At 50.0% G+C, this 18469-nt stretch overlaps 1 protein-coding gene across 1 annotated transcript in view; it reads left to right on the top strand.

Annotated features, from left to right (window-relative positions):
• Positions 1-516: 516 nt before the first annotated feature.
• ADAMTS10 (ADAM metallopeptidase with thrombospondin type 1 motif 10) overlaps positions 517-18469 on the top strand; it is a 91274-nt gene continuing 73321 nt past the window's right edge. The window contains exons 1-2 of the mRNA XM_030540804.1: positions 517-585; positions 8519-8636. Coding sequence (XP_030396664.1) covers positions 517-585; positions 8519-8636 — 187 coding nt within the window. The remainder of the gene's footprint in view (positions 586-8518; positions 8637-18469) is intronic.

Raw genomic sequence — 18469 nt, 5'->3', positions numbered from 1 at the left:
GGCACCTACACACATGCAAGCCGATGTGCTGATGGCCCACACACTTGTACAAAGGTGGCGTGTGTGTACTCACACTTCAGTGACATGCGCACACGCCGATGGCAGATACGTTCGCTCAGTGACTGCCTGTTCTTTTCTTTTTTTTCACTGCCGTTTTGTAATGGCTGAAGCCAGTGAGGAGTGTGATGGCTGGGGGCCAGCAAGTCTGGGTCACATGGAACGGCTCCAAGCCATTGCATAACTCCTGTCTGAGAGGGGACCTGCCTGGGAATGCTTAGCTTCATCTCCTTAAAGGAAAAGAAGTCCCGGAGCCGATGTCTCCTTCGAGGGCAGGAGCTTCCTGTGTCACTCAGTCCACAGCTGTCTTATCTCTGGCCTAGATGGTTAACCTGGGTGGACCAAGGACTAGGGTTCAGACCGGGTGCGGACGCTGCCATGTGAGGCAGGACAGGAGGCACTGCCCCCACGTCTACAGCACCTCCCCGATCAGGCTCTCAAAGGAGCTGGACAAGTAACATGATCCTCGTGGGACAGATGAGGAAAGCAAGGCACAGGTCAAGCGATGCCTCCAAGGTCACAGAGCAGGTCAGTGGCAGAGCAGGGAAGAGATCCCAGGACTCCCTTGCCCCCTGTCCTGGACTCGGCTGCCTCCCACTAAAATGCGGTGCCTTCTGCTCCAGGCCTGGGGAAATCAAAGCCGTGGTCTCCTGGCTGGCGTTCTGTTCCCAGCAAGAGCGGCACTGAGTGAGGGCTGAGTTCTTAATGACTTCTGCGTTGGCTCCTTGCTTGAGGCTGTGTGGGGAGGGAGGGAAGCGAAGGGTAACTGCGTTCTCTCCTGTGGAGCCCGAACGGGCCTGCAGAGAGCTTAGGAGAATGAACCCAAACACGTTAAACTCCCCTTGCTGGCCAGCAGCCAGGGCGGCCCCGGAGAGCTGTGCTTGGCCAGCATTGCCCAGCTGGACTCATCAACGCCTTCAGTATCTTCCTAGAGAGCCAGGAGCATGCAGGATGCAGGGAGACAGTGGAGCAGGAGCCATGAGAAATGGGATCCGCTCTGAGGGCTCCATTTCAAAGGCAAGAAGGCAGGTTGGTCTTGAGAGGCTTTTTCTAACCTAGCTATTCCCTTCAAGTCCTTATGCCCTCACCTTGGCAGGCAGGAGACTCTCCGGCTCTGAGCCTGCTGGTGTCTCCTGCAATCCTCCTTCTGTTTCAGCTCCTTACAGCCCTCCTGCACCCACAGAGAAACAGATCCCAGCGCAACCAACCGGGCTGTTGCAGCCAGTCCAGGCGCTCAGATTCTGCCATGATCGGCGTCAGCAGAACCCCCCAGCTAGACAGCCACCTGCAAGGCAACACCGCCACCCAGGGGTGTAGGAGACTCCAGACAGACGTGCACTCCATTCACTTCTGGGGCTGGTACTTTCATTTCCCTGATGTGTGAGCGGCAGGCCGGTTGCCTTGTTCCTCCAAGCTGGAGCCAACAACTTGCTACATTTGATGCATGTGAGACCTTCGCAATGAGAGGCAAAGCTACTTGATGGGGTTTGGATTGGTTAAAAACTCAGAAAAGGGCTCATTTCCCTCAACAAAACAACTAAAACAAAATTCAGTTTTAAAGTTCCCATAGTTTATGAATTTTTCACTTCAATACAGACCGGTCTGGCTGTGCATCTCATCCTGCCAAATGGCCAATCGGATTCAGTTGCATGGAGCCGAACGGCCAATCAGATTCAGTTGCATGGAGCCAAACGGCCAGTCGGATTCAGTCGCATGATGCCGAATGGCCAGTTGGAGTCGGTGACTTGGAGGTATTTCACCATGCTACCAAGCCCAGCAGGACATCCTGTTTCTCCTTTCAAAGAGCAGAGAACAAAGATGCACTGTTGGTTGATAGGAATGAGTTTGTCACATGTCTGGGAAATTTATGTTTAAAATAATAATCATCCTAATAAAAAGAGGCTTGACAAGGGGGTGCAGCCCTTGAGGATGGTGTCCTCTCTGTGGTAAGTTCACTGGTAACTTAGGGGTGCTGTGCAGGTGGACCATGAGGAATGAATTAAGGGCTGTCTCTGGAGATCCAGCCATGACCTCCCTTCAGCTACTGCCTGGCAAAGCTAACAGCGGCTTTGGATTTTGGCTTTCAAGAAATGCCAATCCCCCGTTAAGCAATTTGGAGTTCTCTTGATCACAAATTTCTCAGCTTTCACATTTTATCTGAGTGATCCCTGCAGGTTTTTTCCTTTCATAGGAACACAGAAATCAGACCAATGGTGCAGTTCAGTAGTTTATTTCCATCAGTGGACACAACTCGAGTCTTCACAGCTGATAATGAACAATTATGCAATAATCTGTGATATTGGCCTTGGTTACTATATAACCCTGAGCAGAATAACCCAGACTAGGATTGGGACCGCAGTTTGGGATGACACAGAACTATCCTTCCTTCACCTTTTGACTGGATTGGTCCATGTCTGAGAGCCTTATTTTAGCAAAGGCTCCAAACCAGAGTTGGTAACAAAAGAGCAGGTAATGAAAGGCTGGTTTTCAGAGAGAAGAGATTATGATAATCTCTGGATGAGTCTGTCTATTTGGGTGAACTCTTAACCTCCCCTGCTGCAAGGTCTTTGCTCTGCAGAAGTCCTGGGTCCTTCCTCGGTTCAGGTCCTTATTCACCTACAGTAGCATCTTTCTTGTCTTGGTCAATAGCGGTAGTGATAGGAGTGGAGCAGATTGATGGGGCAGTTTGGTTTACGGTGATTGTTTGTGATGAGAAATCTTGGAGTAAGGAAACTATCCAGCTGGACGGTGTCTACCTCTGGTATTTATGGCCCTGAGCACCTCAATTGTTCAGGCATTGATCCTCCCAGCACCCCTGTGTTTTGGGGAAGTGCTATTTTACTGAGGCACAGAAGAGACTGAGGCTATGTCTACATTTGCACTTTTGTCGGTCAGGGATGTGAAAAACACACTCACATAAGTTTCACTGACAAAAGTACTGGTGTGAACGGCGTTATGTCGGCAGGAGAGGCTCTCCCACCACTCGTTGGGGGTGGTTTAATTACGCCGGCAGGAGAGCACTCTCCGTAGGCACAGAGCGGCTGCACCGGAGACCTTGCAGAGTTACAGCTGTGCTGCTGTGAGGTCCAGACTGTAGATATGGCCTGGGTGATTTGCCCAAGGTGATCCAGGAAGTGTGTGACAGAGCAGGGAATTAGAGCCAGGTCCCACAAGTTCCAATCTAGCACCTTAAATCCCTGGAACATCCTCTTCCTTTGGGCTGTGTGCTCCCAATCTAATTATATCAACCACCCGCACTGGAACTGGGCAGCAGACTCGGGGCATTAACTGAGTGCTCTGTGGTTGAGTCCCTCTGGTTCTGAGAGAGTATCCAGCCTGCATGAACTGTTACTACATTGCGACAGCATAGACAGAGGCCAGCTATGATCCGTTCATTCATTATTTAGCTAAGAGAACAACTCTGTCTGGAAGTTCTAATACTGGAGCTTTATGTTCTCCTTGTTTTCAGCAGCTGACGCTGCACATCAGGGAAGGTGTGTTGGTGGAAGGGGGGATGGGGAGGGGCTGGCAAGAGGGGCTCACAAGTATTTCCTCCCACCGGGGCGTGCTGGAAGCAGAAATCTGCCTTTGTCTTTATTTCTCAAAAAGGCAAAGGGACTCCTGAGCTCATAAATTGCAAACGCTGGATGAGAACCTGGAACCAGCAAGCCCCTGCGTCTTTAAAAGCATTTAAGTTCCTCTCCTCTGCACTAGGAGGCACCTTGAACCTTCCTCTTGGGCCAAATCAGAGCCCATCTGCTTTCTATTACCTTCCCATCCAGCTGCCTCTGAAGCCAAAAAGCCAGGCTTTCAGGGAATTCTGTCTGCAGACCCGATGTTGAAATTAGTAACAGTTGTCCTTTCTGTCTGTCTTTCTTTCTATCTGTCTTTATTTCTGTCGAGCCAGGGATCCAAACAGCCGCCTTGTACTCATGCCACAACCCAAGAGTTCACACAGAGAAATCCACCTTGGCACCCACAGCTGGGAGTGTTCGCTCTCAGGCAGCGCCTGCCAAGTACAATGAATTCCTAGGAAAGGAGCAAATCGGAACCGACCCAAGTGAGGCAGGCACGAGACCCAGAGAGGTCACGCTGTACCCTGGACTTCTTTACTGCTGGTCATGGCCCCGCCTCATAAGATCCGAAGAGACTGCTGTGCCCTCCCCCTCCCCGACCCCGTGCACAGATCCGGGGTCTTCCTGCCTGTTTGTGCTTGTGTATTATTGACATCCTGAAAGCTAAAGCTGGACACGAACGTTATGGAAAACTTTATACATATTAAAGAAACTGAGGAGCCCGCTGATCTTCCAGCTTCCCTATTCCTCTGCTGCTTCTTTTGGGTCTTTCCCTCCCATGATAAAGGGTCATTGGGGGTCTCAGAGATGGAGTGCTGTGGAAACGGGGATGCAGGGAATCAACACTTGGGCCCTTCCCCCATCACCCCCCCACCCCGCCGTTCAGGGGAATTTTACAGCTCTAATTCCCAACCTGTGGTGCTAAAAACAGACTTTCCTCCCTGTGAGGTCAAGGGTTGATGGGCTCTTCCTGCTCTGCAGCCTCTCCCAGGCTTTGATTCCTTTGGGGATGAGGGCGCTGCTAACATAAATGAGACGGAGAGAGAGGGAAAGATGGAGGGGATAGGAGGGAGGTCAGAAGTCATGACCGCTGCAGCTCAGGGTCCTGGAGATGTGGAAGAGCAACAGGAAATAATAACCGCTTTGAGGAAGCTGGTTCAACAACGGAAAAACAAGACAAATTAGGAGTGTAAAGCCCAGAGGAAATATACTTCAGCTGAGAGGCTTTCTGTCCAGAAACCCTGGAACTAGGACAAAGTTTAAGAGCTGGAATCTCAAAGCTTAACAGAGTCTAAAAATGCTGACTTAGGAAAGCCAGAGCATGCTGGGCTTTTGCTTCCCTTCTCGCTTGTGCAGTTTCAATCACGCAGTTTTAAGGGGAATCATGATGGACCAGGTCTGAGGTTTTGCATTGGTTTGGCTGCATGATTACGATTGCTGCTCTCTCAAATTTACTCTCCGTTCACCGTACAGCTGGAGGTCGTGTTGCGATGTGGCAACGTCACTAGGTTGGACGCCGCTACGTCACTGCCTTGTGACCCCACAGCATGGGCCACATCGGCCTTACATCATTGAGAGGTGGGATCAAGGATAGTCCTGCCTACCAGCCCCCTAGATTTCTCTGATCTTGGTGACCAGAGTAACCCAAGGTCAAGTTTTGGCCAGCTATTCTTCGGCCATGTACTTACTTCACTGAGGCTATGGCATAACTGAGAGATGATGGTTTCTGCGTAGGATGCGAAGGGCATGGACAATTGTGTTCTATCTGCATACACTTGGCATTGAACCCAGGGTTTCTAATAGTCTTCTCAACATGTGTGAGATGATAAAACCTTGTAGGACTCCTCCAATGAGAACCCAAGAGACAGAACTAAAGAGACCCATTACAACTTGGTGGGTTTGAACTGAGAGGAGAGCCTGGTGCCAGGAATGCACTTTCCCGCTGTCCATAGCAAAGAAGCGATCGTTTAATAACACAACCAAGGTCATCTCTGATCCATACCCGGCCTGCCATTTAAAGGGATACAGAATGTTGATGGCAGTCAGGTGTGGTTGGAATCGTAGCTTCTCATCCACCTTATTTAGAAATGGGAGGTCAGACACCAGCCTACAGACATACTGGATAGTTGGCCAAGTGTGTGTCAAGTGATTGTTTCTTAATCACTAACTGGAGTTTGCCAGGCTTTCAGAGGGAAGACATCTACATTCATCCAAGGAGACATAAATTAACCAAGGAGCCCAAGAGTCCTTAATAAGCCAAAAAGGGCATGGGACAAAGTTGCATGTGGTGCCTCTGAGATCTTGCAGTGCTTCCAGGACTTCCTCCGATATGAAGAGTCCAAATCCATGGGGACGGAAATGGAATCCCGGGTTCTGTATGTGTCCATCAGTATACCTGAGGAGTCCTCTTGGATTAGTGTGATCTGATCTGAGATGAACATTCTTTGCAACAAATTTCTTATGCCTCTGTCCCCGGCTTTTCACAGTTTTTGTTATTGACCTTTGTGCTTCCTTCCTTTCTGCAGGTCATCTGAGCACCATGGGTGCCTGTGGAGTGATAGGAAGGAGACTTTTGGTACTAAGGTATCAATGACAGTGGGAAGTATGTGGTCCAAATGTCTTACCAGATCTCCATGCCGTGGCCACTTATTTGGTGGCCTGTTTCTTTTAGGATGTTCTGAAAGTTGGCTGGCTTCCTGAGTCTGTATGGTCAGACTATTCTCGGTAGGGAGAAAGAGCTGATGCTAGCCTTGATGAGTTGACTGTCTGACAAGGACTCCCAGTGTCCAAATCCAGGCTTAAAGATAAGATCTAGAGTGTGACTGGCCAAATAGTTAGACTTGGAGACTCCCTGGGAAAAGCTCCAGGAGGAGAAGGTTGAGATGAAGCTCCATGCCAGTTTCTCAGAGGAGCTGCTCGGGCAGGCACTGAAATCAGGAAGCCTTGGGGACTCAGCATCATGCCTGGAGAATATTTCTCTCAGTTCTGCCATGAAATCGTTGCTTTTTGGAGATCCTAGACGTTGCTGAATTCACAGGCCACGAGAATGGACTCGGGGGACATTGTTCTCTCTCAAGGGAACGTCTCTTGCATGGAGGTGGGATGGGAATGACACAGCCGCCCTGCCCCAAGCTTGTCTTTCTCAGTTGGTACTGGACAGAGTAACCCGAGAGGACAGGGTTAGCTAGCCAAGCTGCAGTGATGCACGTCATGGGGATGGAGGGTGTCAAAGAAACTCCCAAATTACAGCAGGCTCTGCACCATCTTCTGTTTTCCCCAGACTCCCTCTAGTGTTCACAGATGGGTAGTGCATCATTCCATCTCTATCCAATTAGTATTTGACGTAACGAAATATTGACTTTCATAATGCCTCCAGGAGCTACTTATGGGACTAAACACAAGATCATGGTATTTAAATTCTTGGATGGTGGAAATACCCCAAGGAAGCTGTATCTTTGGTTTATTTTATCTTTCTAAAGCAAAATTAACTCCCCCAACCTAGGGCTGGTCTACACTGGGGGGGTTCAAACTAAGATATGCAACTTCAGCTACGCTATTTGCGTATCTTACCTGGCGGTCCTCAACTCAGTGGTTTGAGCATTGGCCTGCTAAACTCAGGGTTGTGAGTTCAATCCTTGAGGGGGCCATTTGGGGGTTGGTCCTGCTTTGAGCAGGAGGTTGGACTAGATGATCTCTTGAGGTCCCTTCCAACCCTAATTATCTATGATATGATCCTCCTGTTAGCAGAAAAGCTCTTTCTATTTGAATTCACTCGTTCTATACGAGCCATCTTCCTCAGTCTTTTGCCGGAGCATTCACATGCTCTGTCTGTTCTGTAGCATCCCAGTCAGTCACCACAGATATGGCAGTGACATTCCAAATGCTGCATGATGCTACAGCGGGACTGATTTGAACTCAGACCCTTTACTCCACCTTGTGCCTTCCACTTCTGCTCTGTCCTGTTTCTCTTTTGAGATCTCTGCTGCTGAGCCAGCCAGCTTGCTGTTTTGCTGAGGGGGCTCTCTGAGCGGCCCCTTCTGAAGCTCAACCCTTGTGCCTCCTTCAAACATTTCTGCCAGAGCAGCCGCGCTGTGCCTGTGTTTGTTGTTTGTTTTTAAGAGATTGGGAAGAGCTTGGGCCTGATTCTCCTTTGCCTGGCGCAAAGTTGAAAAAAGGAGGTGGGTCTCATTTACACAAAGAACAATTTATACCACGTTGGTAGGGAAAAGGGGCCTCAAAGTGGGCGCAAATGGCAGTTGCCATCACTTTAAGGTCCCTTTACGTGGCCCAGGCAGGAGAAAGGACCTCGGTGTAGCTGAGCGTTCGGGCCGGTGGGTGCCAAGGGCTACAGTGCCAGTCAATCAGAAAGGCACCCACTCTTCACTGTTGGAAATGATGACACAGAGGGGCAGGAGGCCGGAGAGCGGGCCCCTTGTCTAACATGCTATAAAGTGACATGGTTGATCTAATTTATACTCTTCCCCCTGTTCACGCCCCTCTTTTCCTTTCCTTGTCTGACATGTGCACTCTTCCCTTCCTGCCCGCTCTGCTTTCCCTGCCTTTTTCTCTCTCTCCTTTCCTTCTCCTTTTTTCCCCCTCCGTTCCCTCTGTCCTTTACTCCGCTTCTCTTTCTCCCGCTCCCTCGCCTCGCCCTCTCTTCCACAGGGGCAATGCCACCGAGAGCCTTTGATTCTAATTAGCACACGCTGAAGCCATTACGCCGGCCCGGGTACAGCGCACTGCAAAGACGCCATCAGCTTTGCTGCTTCGGGGAGCGCACGAAGCGGCTGAGGATGCCTGGGAAGGGACCGAGGACTCCTGTCTCTACATAAGCAGTGGCCCAAAGAGAGACATGTTGGGACAGAGCCCTTTAGGCTGGTACAAAGCTCCCTGCGCTGAGACGAGCATCGCTAACCATGGCAACTGCTTGGAGGCTTCTGACGTGGACTCTCATCTTCACCACAGCTGCGTGCGACTCTCCCGGCTACAAATTCCACTCACAAGGTAGGGATTTCCCACAGCGGCGGGGTAGAGGGGCTGGAATTGTGTGCCGAGGGGGGCAGAATCCCTAATGCTGGCTCTAAGGTGGGAAAACCCTGCGAGCTAGTCCTGCTGTGCTAGTCCAGGGATTCTCAACCCCTGGGGTTACTTAGAGATCTTCCAGGGGGCCCATCAACTCATCTAGAGATTTGCCTCGTTTCACAACAGGCTACTGAAAAGCACTAGCGAAGTCAGTACAGACTAAAATCCCATCCAGACAATGACTTGTTTATACTGCTCTATGTATGAAAGGTAAGAACAATATTTATATTCCAATCCATTTATTTTATAATGATCGGGTAAAAATGAGCGAGTCAGCAATACCTCAGTAATAGCTCACTGTGACACTTGTATTTTTAGGTCCGATTTTGTAAGCAAGTAGATTTGAAGTGAGGTGAAACTTGTGGGGGGGGGTGCACAATACAAATCAGACAGTTATCTGGAAAGGTTGAGAGCCACTGTGCTAGGGACCCACCCCTAAAGTAGGGGAACCCCTAGAACTGGCTCTGTTGCATCTGTAGCCTTGTTTAGACCCCATCTGCCTGTGAAAGAGAGATGCTTTTCTTTTGGTATTTAATACCCATTGATTTTAGGCAGTGCTTAGCTAGCAAACCGATAAGGTTTGTATCAAGCCCCAGGATGACAGCTAGGGAGCACAAAGGCAGCTGCCTGTTAGCAAGAGGAATAAGGGAGCTCGCATTGCACTCCAGTGGAGTGGAGCCTCCAGTAGGAGTAAGAGCTTTGTCGTGAAGAGCCTTATGAAAAGGGAGACACGTGTATGTGCATATTGACACGTGTTTTTGAAGGCATTTCTCTGTGTGTGCATGTCTGTATATGTCTGTATTAGCATATGAATGGACATGTATAGGTCTGTGTCTGTGCAGATGGCTGTAGTTGCGTGGGTGATTTTATAGGCTTGAGTGTGCTTGCGTGTGGGTGGGCGGGGTGTCCGTCTGTGTACTTTTGGGAACATGTGCATGTCATCTGGTGGTGAATGTATGAATGCATCTATGAGTCAGCGTGTGGTAATGCAGGCCGGTTGTGTCTGTCGGTCTGTATGCAGCGTGCATGAGTTTAGGTGAACGTGTGCAGGTGTTGGATTATGCCCAGGGAATTGTGTGCACTCCAGATGATGGGGCTAGCTGCAGACGGGCTAAATTCAATGCTGTATTCAGGCCCCTTGCACACACGCCTAATGCCATCAGGCTGTGGTCTGCTTGTTACATAGAGTTCCAATGAAGAAAGGACAAAGCCACGAAACTATTCTGGCTGGGGTCTGAGTACAGTCTGAGTGCCACATCTCTGCTCCAAATCCGTGGGACGGCCTCCTCCAGCTGCAGCCCGCGCAGGGGTGAACCAAGAGGCGACTGAAAGCAGAACCACCACCGACGCTGTGCAGTTCATAGTTTTATAAAGGCAGAAAAGAAATTTAATCAGAAACAAACACGGTTCCATGTGCTTTTAGCCAAAGGCTCTGGCAATTCCTCTTCTGAATGTTCTGGGCTTCCTGCATCAGTCAGTTCACACCTCGCTCCAGCTGCATTACCTTATTCGCTGCACTAAATAAACTCCAATGAAAACTTAACTACCCCACACAGTTCTGCCAAAGCACCTCAGTCCTCACCTGGAACAACACCTGCTGCCAAGGCTTGACCCCCGACTCAGTTTTGTCAATGCATCTCAGCCCAAATCTACAGGACCCCCTGCTGCTCCAGTCCTGGGATCCGGTGCAGTTCATTCAGCGCACCTAGGGCTGGCCCCCAACATTTGGGCACCTGAGGCGGGGAGCTCAAATGACTCCCCCATGCCCCCTTGCTTGGGCCAAAACTTTGAAAGGTCTCAATTCTGCCTTCTTCCTGTTTTACTTCTCTCATGGTACTGCTCTGCTATCTACCCCAATAAGGAGAACAAACAACTTAAAATGCCTTGTTCAAAAATTTTAAGTAACACTTAACTTTCAAACACCTGAACAGCAAATGTAACACCGGCATTTTTATCTGTTTGAATAATCAAAGTGGTGCTTTCCATGCCTTCTTGATTGCAAAGACTTGAACTGCTTCCTGAAGGTCCACAGTCTGGGCCAGCTCATGCTCTGTTGAGACGGTTGCAAGGCCGACCAGCCTCTCCTGTGTCATTGTGGAGCGTAGATGTGTTTTTATTAACTTCAGCTTGGAGAAGCTGCGTTCTCCACTGGCAACTGTTACAGGAAGTATTAGAAGTATGTGCAGAGCAACGAAAGCATTTGGAAAGAGGGTGGTCATCTTATTTGCGCACATATATTCCCAGCGCTGGTGCAAGGATGTTTTGCGCCCTAGGCAAAACTTCCACCTTACGCCCTCCCCCTCCCCGCACCTCTGCCCTGAGGTGTGCCCACCCCCCCGTGGCAGTTCCCCCCCTCTGCCCTGAGGCGCCCCTTGCTGCAGCTCCCCACCCTCCACCCTGAGGCACCCTCCCCGCCCCAGCTCACCTCTGCTCCGCACCTAAGCTGATTGGCGCCACAAGCCTGGGAGGCAGGAGAAGTGAAGCAGCGACGGCGTGCTCAGGGAGGAGGCAGGGCAGGAGTGAGCTGGGGTGGGGAGTTCCCCTGAGTGCCACCCTCCCCCTTACTTGCTGCAGGCGGTTCTCCCCACGCTCCCCTGCCCTAGCTCCCTCCGCCTAAATGCCAGCAGTGACCGGGGCAGCCGAAGATCCGGCCGCCGGTCGCTGCCAAAGAAAATGGCGCCCCCCAAATCCTAGTGCCCATTGCCTACATGGTTGCACCGGCCCTGTATATTCCAGAACAGCCTTTGGAGTTGATCCTGCTGAAATGTATCTTGAAAGGGCTTTCAGTTCATCACCTAAATCACTCGCATCAATATTGTGCATGTCATCATGTGTCAACACTGTCTCTAGCGCCTTGCATTGCTGGTGTGGGTCTTTTTCAGGTATAGTGAGGAGTTTGGGAATATCATACAACATCCCAAATGTACTGCTGTGTCCCTTGAGCTGCATGAAACCTTCTTCAACTGACTGTATTGCACTATCTAGCACCTGGTTAAAGAATTCAACTTTGAATTGCTCTTTGGGATCTCTTGTGGGATTATCCCATGCCTCGTAATCAAAATGTCGTCTTCTTCGGTGACTCTTGTATTCCTGAATGGGTGGGAAAATAGCTTCAGTGTGGAGTTCCTCTGTCAGCTTCTGTGCACTCTTCAAACCATTTTGAAATCCCTCATCTGAGTGGTGAGACTGTAGGTATGACTTTGCTTTGTCCAGTTGTCCCATTGCTCCAGATATCAAGGTCAACACCTTGGTGTCTCTTGCTTACAACATTTATTTCAAACAGGATGTCCTGCCACAACACTAAGCCACACAGAAATTTGAAGTTAGGTATGTTTCTGGTGATTCCATTTCCCTCTGCCACTGTTCTCCCACGAACAGTTCCTGTCACAGCATTGTCCCCCATAATGGCAACTATGGCATCATCTATCTGCCCATTTGTCAGGAGAGACTTTGGTACCTTGTAAGAAGGAAACATGGATAGTGACCTGGCTGGAGGGTCAAGTCCTGAAGAGGAAGCTGCAGCACCCGGAGAGAAAGAGAGGCGCCGGAGAGGCAGCAAGACTGAGACCGGCAGCAGGGCAGGCAGCAAGCTGCAGAAGGGGACCTCAGGCCTGGAAAGAGCTAACCCCCAGAGCAGCCAGGCGGAGGTGCCCCCTGCAATGAGTGGATCCCCTGACACTCCCCACTTGGCAGATGTGGAAACTGAGGCACAGAGCAATTAAAAACCAACATTTGTAGAAGCACCCACTGGTTTTGGCCTGTGTGAGGTGCCCAAGGCTGCTCGGTTAGTTAGCATCCGAGTAGGATTAGAACTCAGGACTTCTTAGCTCAGAGGTGTGTGTTTGTCTAAAAGATGTGCTCACGTTTAAGCAGGAATTATTTCTGAGCAGTTCTCTGGTCAGTGTTACACACTGGGTCAGACTAGATGATCAGATTGGCCCCTTCTGGCCTTGGAATCCATAATATCCCTGTGCTCCAGTCACTACGGCACGCTGCCTTTCATTATAGGTGGGGCCCACGTGTAAATGCATTTAGCCTGCACTCTCAATTGTGGAACATTATTCTGGTATGATTTTGCTGTGCTAGGCATGGTGCCAGAGCAGTAATCTGATAAGATCCTGGTTTAGAGCAATCCAAGCTGCTGCCCATATGGCGAGGAAGGGAAAATGTATGGGATAGACGTCCACCAATTTATGGTACCACGGACAGTTCCTGTCACTTCTGCAAGCTAGAAAGCTGTTCAGATGCAATCCAACCCATCACTGGAGGTGTAGCTCGATGTCTGTCAAAGGGAGCCAGAATCTGATGGGAATAGGCACTGTCTTACTCCTGTGTTTGTAACCCCTGTGACTGCTACTGGAATACCGCTTGGAGTTCTGCTGTCCACAGTTCAAAGAGGATGTCGATGAACTGGGAAGGGTTCAGAGAAGAGCCACGAAAATGATTAAAGGCCTGGAAAACATGCCTTATCGTGATAGACTCGAGGAACTCGATCTATTTAGCTTCTCAGGCAGAAGGTTAAGGGGTATCTTGATCCCAGTCTCTGAGTACCTACACACAATGAAGGTTCTACCAGAGAAAGGTATAACAAGATCTGATGGCTAGAAGTTGAAGCTACACACATTCAGGATTAGATCATTTATAGACAGACTGGAGAGGAGTGACGTGAAAGGCAAGGAGGCCAGGATCGGGGACTGCAGTAGTCAGGGTGCGAGGTAGTGAGAGCCGTTCTGTGGGAGTGTGGAGGCATGGATGCCCTGGAGACAGAAATGGAAGAGTTTAGTGGCAGTGTTGGTCTGAGCAGAGGAAAATAGAAAGAAGTGGGGATGAGCTGAGAGACGTCACGTGCACAGATGAACACCAAGAGTCAACACAACTTTTGTAAAGGGAAATCATGCCTCACCAGTCTATTAGAATTCTTAGATAGAGTCAACAAGCATGTGTACAAGGGTGCTCCAGTGGATATGATGTACTTGGACTTTCAGAAAGCCTTTGGCAGGGTCCCACGCCAAAGAGTCTTTAGCAAAGTAACCAGTCATGGGATAAGAGGGAAGGATCACTCATGGATCAATAACTGGCTAAAAGATAAGAAACAAAGGGGTAGGAACAAATGGTCAGTCTTCACAATTGAGAGAGATAAATAGTGCTGTCCCTCCAGGATATGTACTGGGACCAGTGCTTTTCACCATTTTCATAAATGATTTGGAAAAGGAGGTGAAGAGTGAGGTGGCAAAATGTACAATGATACAGAACTACTTAAGACAGTTAAGTCCAAAGCGGATTGCAAAGAATTACAAAGGGATCTCACTAAACTGGGTGATGGGACAACAAATTCGCAGATGAAATTCAGTGTTGACAAATGCAAAGTGATGCACATTGGAAAATATAATCCCCACTGCATGTGCAAAATGACGGGGTCTAAATTAGCTGTTATCACTCAAGAAAGAGATCTTGGAGTGAACGTGGCTAGATCTGTGAAACTATCTGCTTGGCGTGCAGCGGCAGTCAAAAAAGCGAACAGAATGTTAGAGACCATTAGGGAAAGGATAAATAATAAGACAGAAAATATCATAATGCCACTATATAAATCCATGGTACGCCTGCACCTTGAGTATTGTGTCTAGCTCTGGTTGGCCCATCTCAAAAAAAGGTCTATTAAAATTGGAAAAGAGGCAAAGAAGGGCAACAAAAATGATTAAGGGTAGGAACCACTTCCATATGAGGAGAGATTAAAAAGACTGGGCCAGTTCAGTTTAGAAAAGAGGAGACTAAGGGGGGATATGAGAGAGGTCTATAAAGTCATGACTGGTGTGGAGAAAGTGAATAAGGAAGTGTTTACCCCTTCACATAACACAAGAATATGGAGTCATCCAATGAAATTCATAGGCAGCTGGTTTAGAATAAACAAAAGGAAGTATTTCTTCACACAGCGCACAGCCAGCCTGTGGAACTCCTTACCAGGGGATGTTGTGAAGGCCAAAAATATAACTGGGTTCAAAAAAGAACTAGATAAGTTCCTGGCAGATCAGTCCATCAATGGCTATTAGCCAAGATGGGCAGGGACACAGCCCCATGCTCTGGGTGGCCCTAAACCTCTGACTGTCGGATGCTGGGCTTGGATGACTTGATAATTACTGTTTTTTGTTCATTCCCTCTGGGGCACCTGGCACCGGCCACTGTCAGAAGACTGGATACTGGGCTGGATGGACCATTGCTCTGACCCAGTACTGCTGTTCTGTGTACCCAGCTGCCTCAAGGCAGGGGGTCCCAGAGCAGTCTGAGCTTTGGGAGCCGGAGGGCATTTTTCTCACCCATCCATTATGAAATGTGTGAATGGGCTGCTGCCGGTGGTAACAAGGCTAGGGAAGCTCTGGCTTCCTTTAATCCCATAATCCCAGGCAACCATGTGGCGGTACGAGATGCAGGAACTGAGACAAGGTCCTGGCCTATCTGGAACAAAGGGCGCCACTTGGCAGGGAGCTCCTTCCTGCCTCCCCCTCCCATGTCACGCTCCCTCTTCCCCTCCTGGGGCCACCTCTTTCTGGTCCCCCTTCACCTCTTTCCATCTCCTCCTTGCTGTCTCCCTTCCTCCCCAACACTCCCACTCTGTGTCTGCTGCTTCCGCTCAATCTGTCTCTGTCCCCCTCCTGGCACCCCCTCACGCTCCCTTGCAGATGCATTTCCCCTCTCTAGGGCAGATGGGAGACCTCAAATGGGGTCTGAGAGTGTTCCCGCCGTCCAGCCCGAACGGCCCAGCAAGTTCTGTTCCCCCAAGGCTCAGTATGGTCTCTCTCTAGTAATGCAGTCGCTGCTGGAGAGCTTGTGGGAAACAGCAGGCGCCTTATCACCTGTGCAAACCCCTTTGGTCCAGATGGGTACAATACTACGTGTCATGCCAAGGTCTATTAATACAGCATGAGTGGCTGCAAGGAGAGAGAACAGGACTGGATTTTCGGGAAGGAACGGGACTGGCTAAGGTCCAGAGAGGTTTGTTCTCCTGCAATGCTGGGCAACGGAAGAGGAGGGGCCCTGTAATGCCAATGGGTGGGGGAGCCTCTGTAGTCCCCCAGAATAGGAGGGAACAGGGGAGCCCTTGTAATGCAGCAAGGCAAAGCTGGACAGGGAGCCCCAGCAGTGAAGCAGGCCAGGGGAGCAGGGGAGCCCCTGTAATGGAGCATGGCAGGGGTAGCGGGGGAGCCCTTGTAATGGAGTGGGGCAGGCAGAGCCGGAGAGCCCCTTTAATGGAGCAGGGTAGGGGGACCCCCTGTAATACTCTAGGGAAGGGAGAAGCACAGGAGCAGGGCCCAGGGGCAGATTATCTAGAGTTGCTTAACCGTTTTCCCACAGAAGTGCAGCCTGTGAATTGACAACACCCCTCTACGCTCGACCACCAGCCAGCCGCTCGCTATTACACAGGGCTAGATTCCAGCCGTTGGCCTACAGCAGAGAGGCTCTGTGGCCGATTCCCGGCCCCCAGCATTCTCAGTTCTCATTCATGGGGAGCTTTCGGACGGAATTGCCTTGCCGGGGGTGAGCTTGCGGCACGTCAGACCAGCCCAGGAAATCAGTTCTCTCCCAGGAACTGGGGGGCAGGTGGAGATCCCTCTCCTGACACCTACCAGTTCCACCTCTGTCGCTGCTTGAATCTCAGGGGTATAAGAGTAACTTTGCCCCTCTTCTAGCCAAAGATCTCAAAGCACTTCCCACACATTAATAAATCCTCATAGCCCCCTATCAGGCAGGCTGTCGTTTTTATCCCCACTTTACAGGCTGATAGATAGAACCTCTCTGTGTCTGTCTTCGGTACACTAGATTATAAGCTGTTTGGGGCAGGGGCTGCAAGGTAGAGCAATGCTGTTATCCCTATTTTATTCATAGGAAACTGAGGCACAGTGAGGCTAAGTGACTTGCCCATGGTCACACAGGGAGTCTGTGTCGAACCAGGGACTTGAAGCTGGATCTCTCACAGCCTAAGCTAATGCTTTAGCCACTGGACAATGCACCTTTCTGTTCTGTGATTAGCGGCATGCAACAAGTCAGTGGCAGAGAGCCCAGCTCCTGGCTCCCAGCCCCCTGCTCTCACCACTCCTAGCCAGGCTTCCTTCTGCCCATGTGGCAGACTGAAGAGAACAGAAAGAAAAACAATATGTTTCCGGTAGCAGCAAGTTTCTCCAGGCTGCTAGTCATTCCTTAAGTGGAAATAGCTTTTCCTGTTTGCCCGGCTGCATCGCACAAGATGTGGTCTGGTATGAGGGAAGCCGAAGCAGAAGGAGTGAAAATAAAACCATCACTTCTGGTTGGTCAGGTCAAGGAATAGGTGCCAGAGATGTTTAAGGTTTGGAAGGTCCGGACGTAACCCCTAGACCCAGCCAGTAGGAAGGATTGTTCCATTAGCAGTAGCCCAAGAAACCACTCTGTCAAGATCCCACGCTGGAAAATGCATTCGAAGGAAAGTAAATGTTCCAGAGCGGGGCATGTGGTGACAGCGTAATTTGGAGTCCAGATTTAAGATGGCTTTGAAGATGGGCATTGTGGAGCCAGGCAAAATGCAGCCACCTCAGGGCAGCCTGACTTCTCCCCGGTTGCTTAGAAAACAACAAGAAAAAGAATGCAAACTGTGCAGCAAGTCCCTTGGACAAAATGAGCAGGTGAGTCCAACAGGGTAGAACTTCTCCTGATCCTTGCCATGAAAAGCTCATGCTTCATGGCATAAATCAGCCTCTAGCTACTGGGGGTTAGGAGGACATGCCCTACAGGTAGATTACAACATGACTGGATACTGGGCTCGCTAGAGCACAGGTCTGAACCACTCTGGCAATTGGAGAAGTTTCTCTAGAGCAGTGTTTTCCAAACTGTGGGTCATACTGCTGAGGGGACTGAGGAGGGGAGGATCATGAAACATGAAAGAGCATCAGGAGGTCATGAGATGTGTGTGCTGCATTGCGAGGGGCAGCTGCTCGCCCTGCCCCAACTGTCCGGCACTGCCTGGCTGTGCCATGCTTGGGTTGGCACCGCAAAGTGGTGGCAGCCAGCAGGGATGGGGCTTATAGCCACCGCTGTGCCAATCCCTTGAGTAGGAGGAGGGGAGCCAACCTAAGCCAAGCCCAAGAGGGTCAGAAGACAACCTGGCCCAGCTAGGGTGATTCATTGGATGGGAATAAGGGGAAACCGTATGAAAAATCTGGGACAACATTTCATTTTAAGGGACGTTTTAGGGAAACCCCATTTCCTTTAGCACAGCATGGGTTTGTCACTCAAACATACATTTCTACTGCCCTCAAGTACATCATGCAATTATCATATGCTTCAGTTTCCTCTTTAGAATGGAATCAGTCACGATCAGTTATTTCAATACATCTCAAAATAAGGGACTGGTGGTTAACCTAGACGCAACCCGAACCCAGCATGCGTAGTCTGGTCCCACTGAGTCCCGGATGGGTTGCGGGGCCCTGTCTCAGACCCTGGGGCCTGGTTAACACAGGTGAGCCCAGAGGGGGTCATGGCATGAAAAAGTTTGGGAACCACAGCACTAAACGTTACATGGAGTCAATCTTTTCGATGGAGAAAGGTGTCGTGTTCCCCTACAAGTGCAATCAGACGTCTAGGACTAGGATCTTGTTAGATCACATATGCTAAGTGGTGGTGGACTGTTGTCAGAGACTGATGCATCGGAAGAGGAGATGATAGAAGAAGTTGATAAGTTAAAGTGCAACAAGTGGCAGAAGTGCCTAGAGGGGAAGGTAGTGGCTGGGGTA

Source organism: Gopherus evgoodei, chromosome 22, assembly GCF_007399415.2.
Source record: "Gopherus evgoodei ecotype Sinaloan lineage chromosome 22, rGopEvg1_v1.p, whole genome shotgun sequence".
Lineage (NCBI taxonomy): Eukaryota > Metazoa > Chordata > Testudines > Testudinidae > Gopherus > Gopherus evgoodei.
Note: the sequence above shows the minus strand (reverse complement) of the source record. Positions and strands in the feature narration are given on the sequence as shown.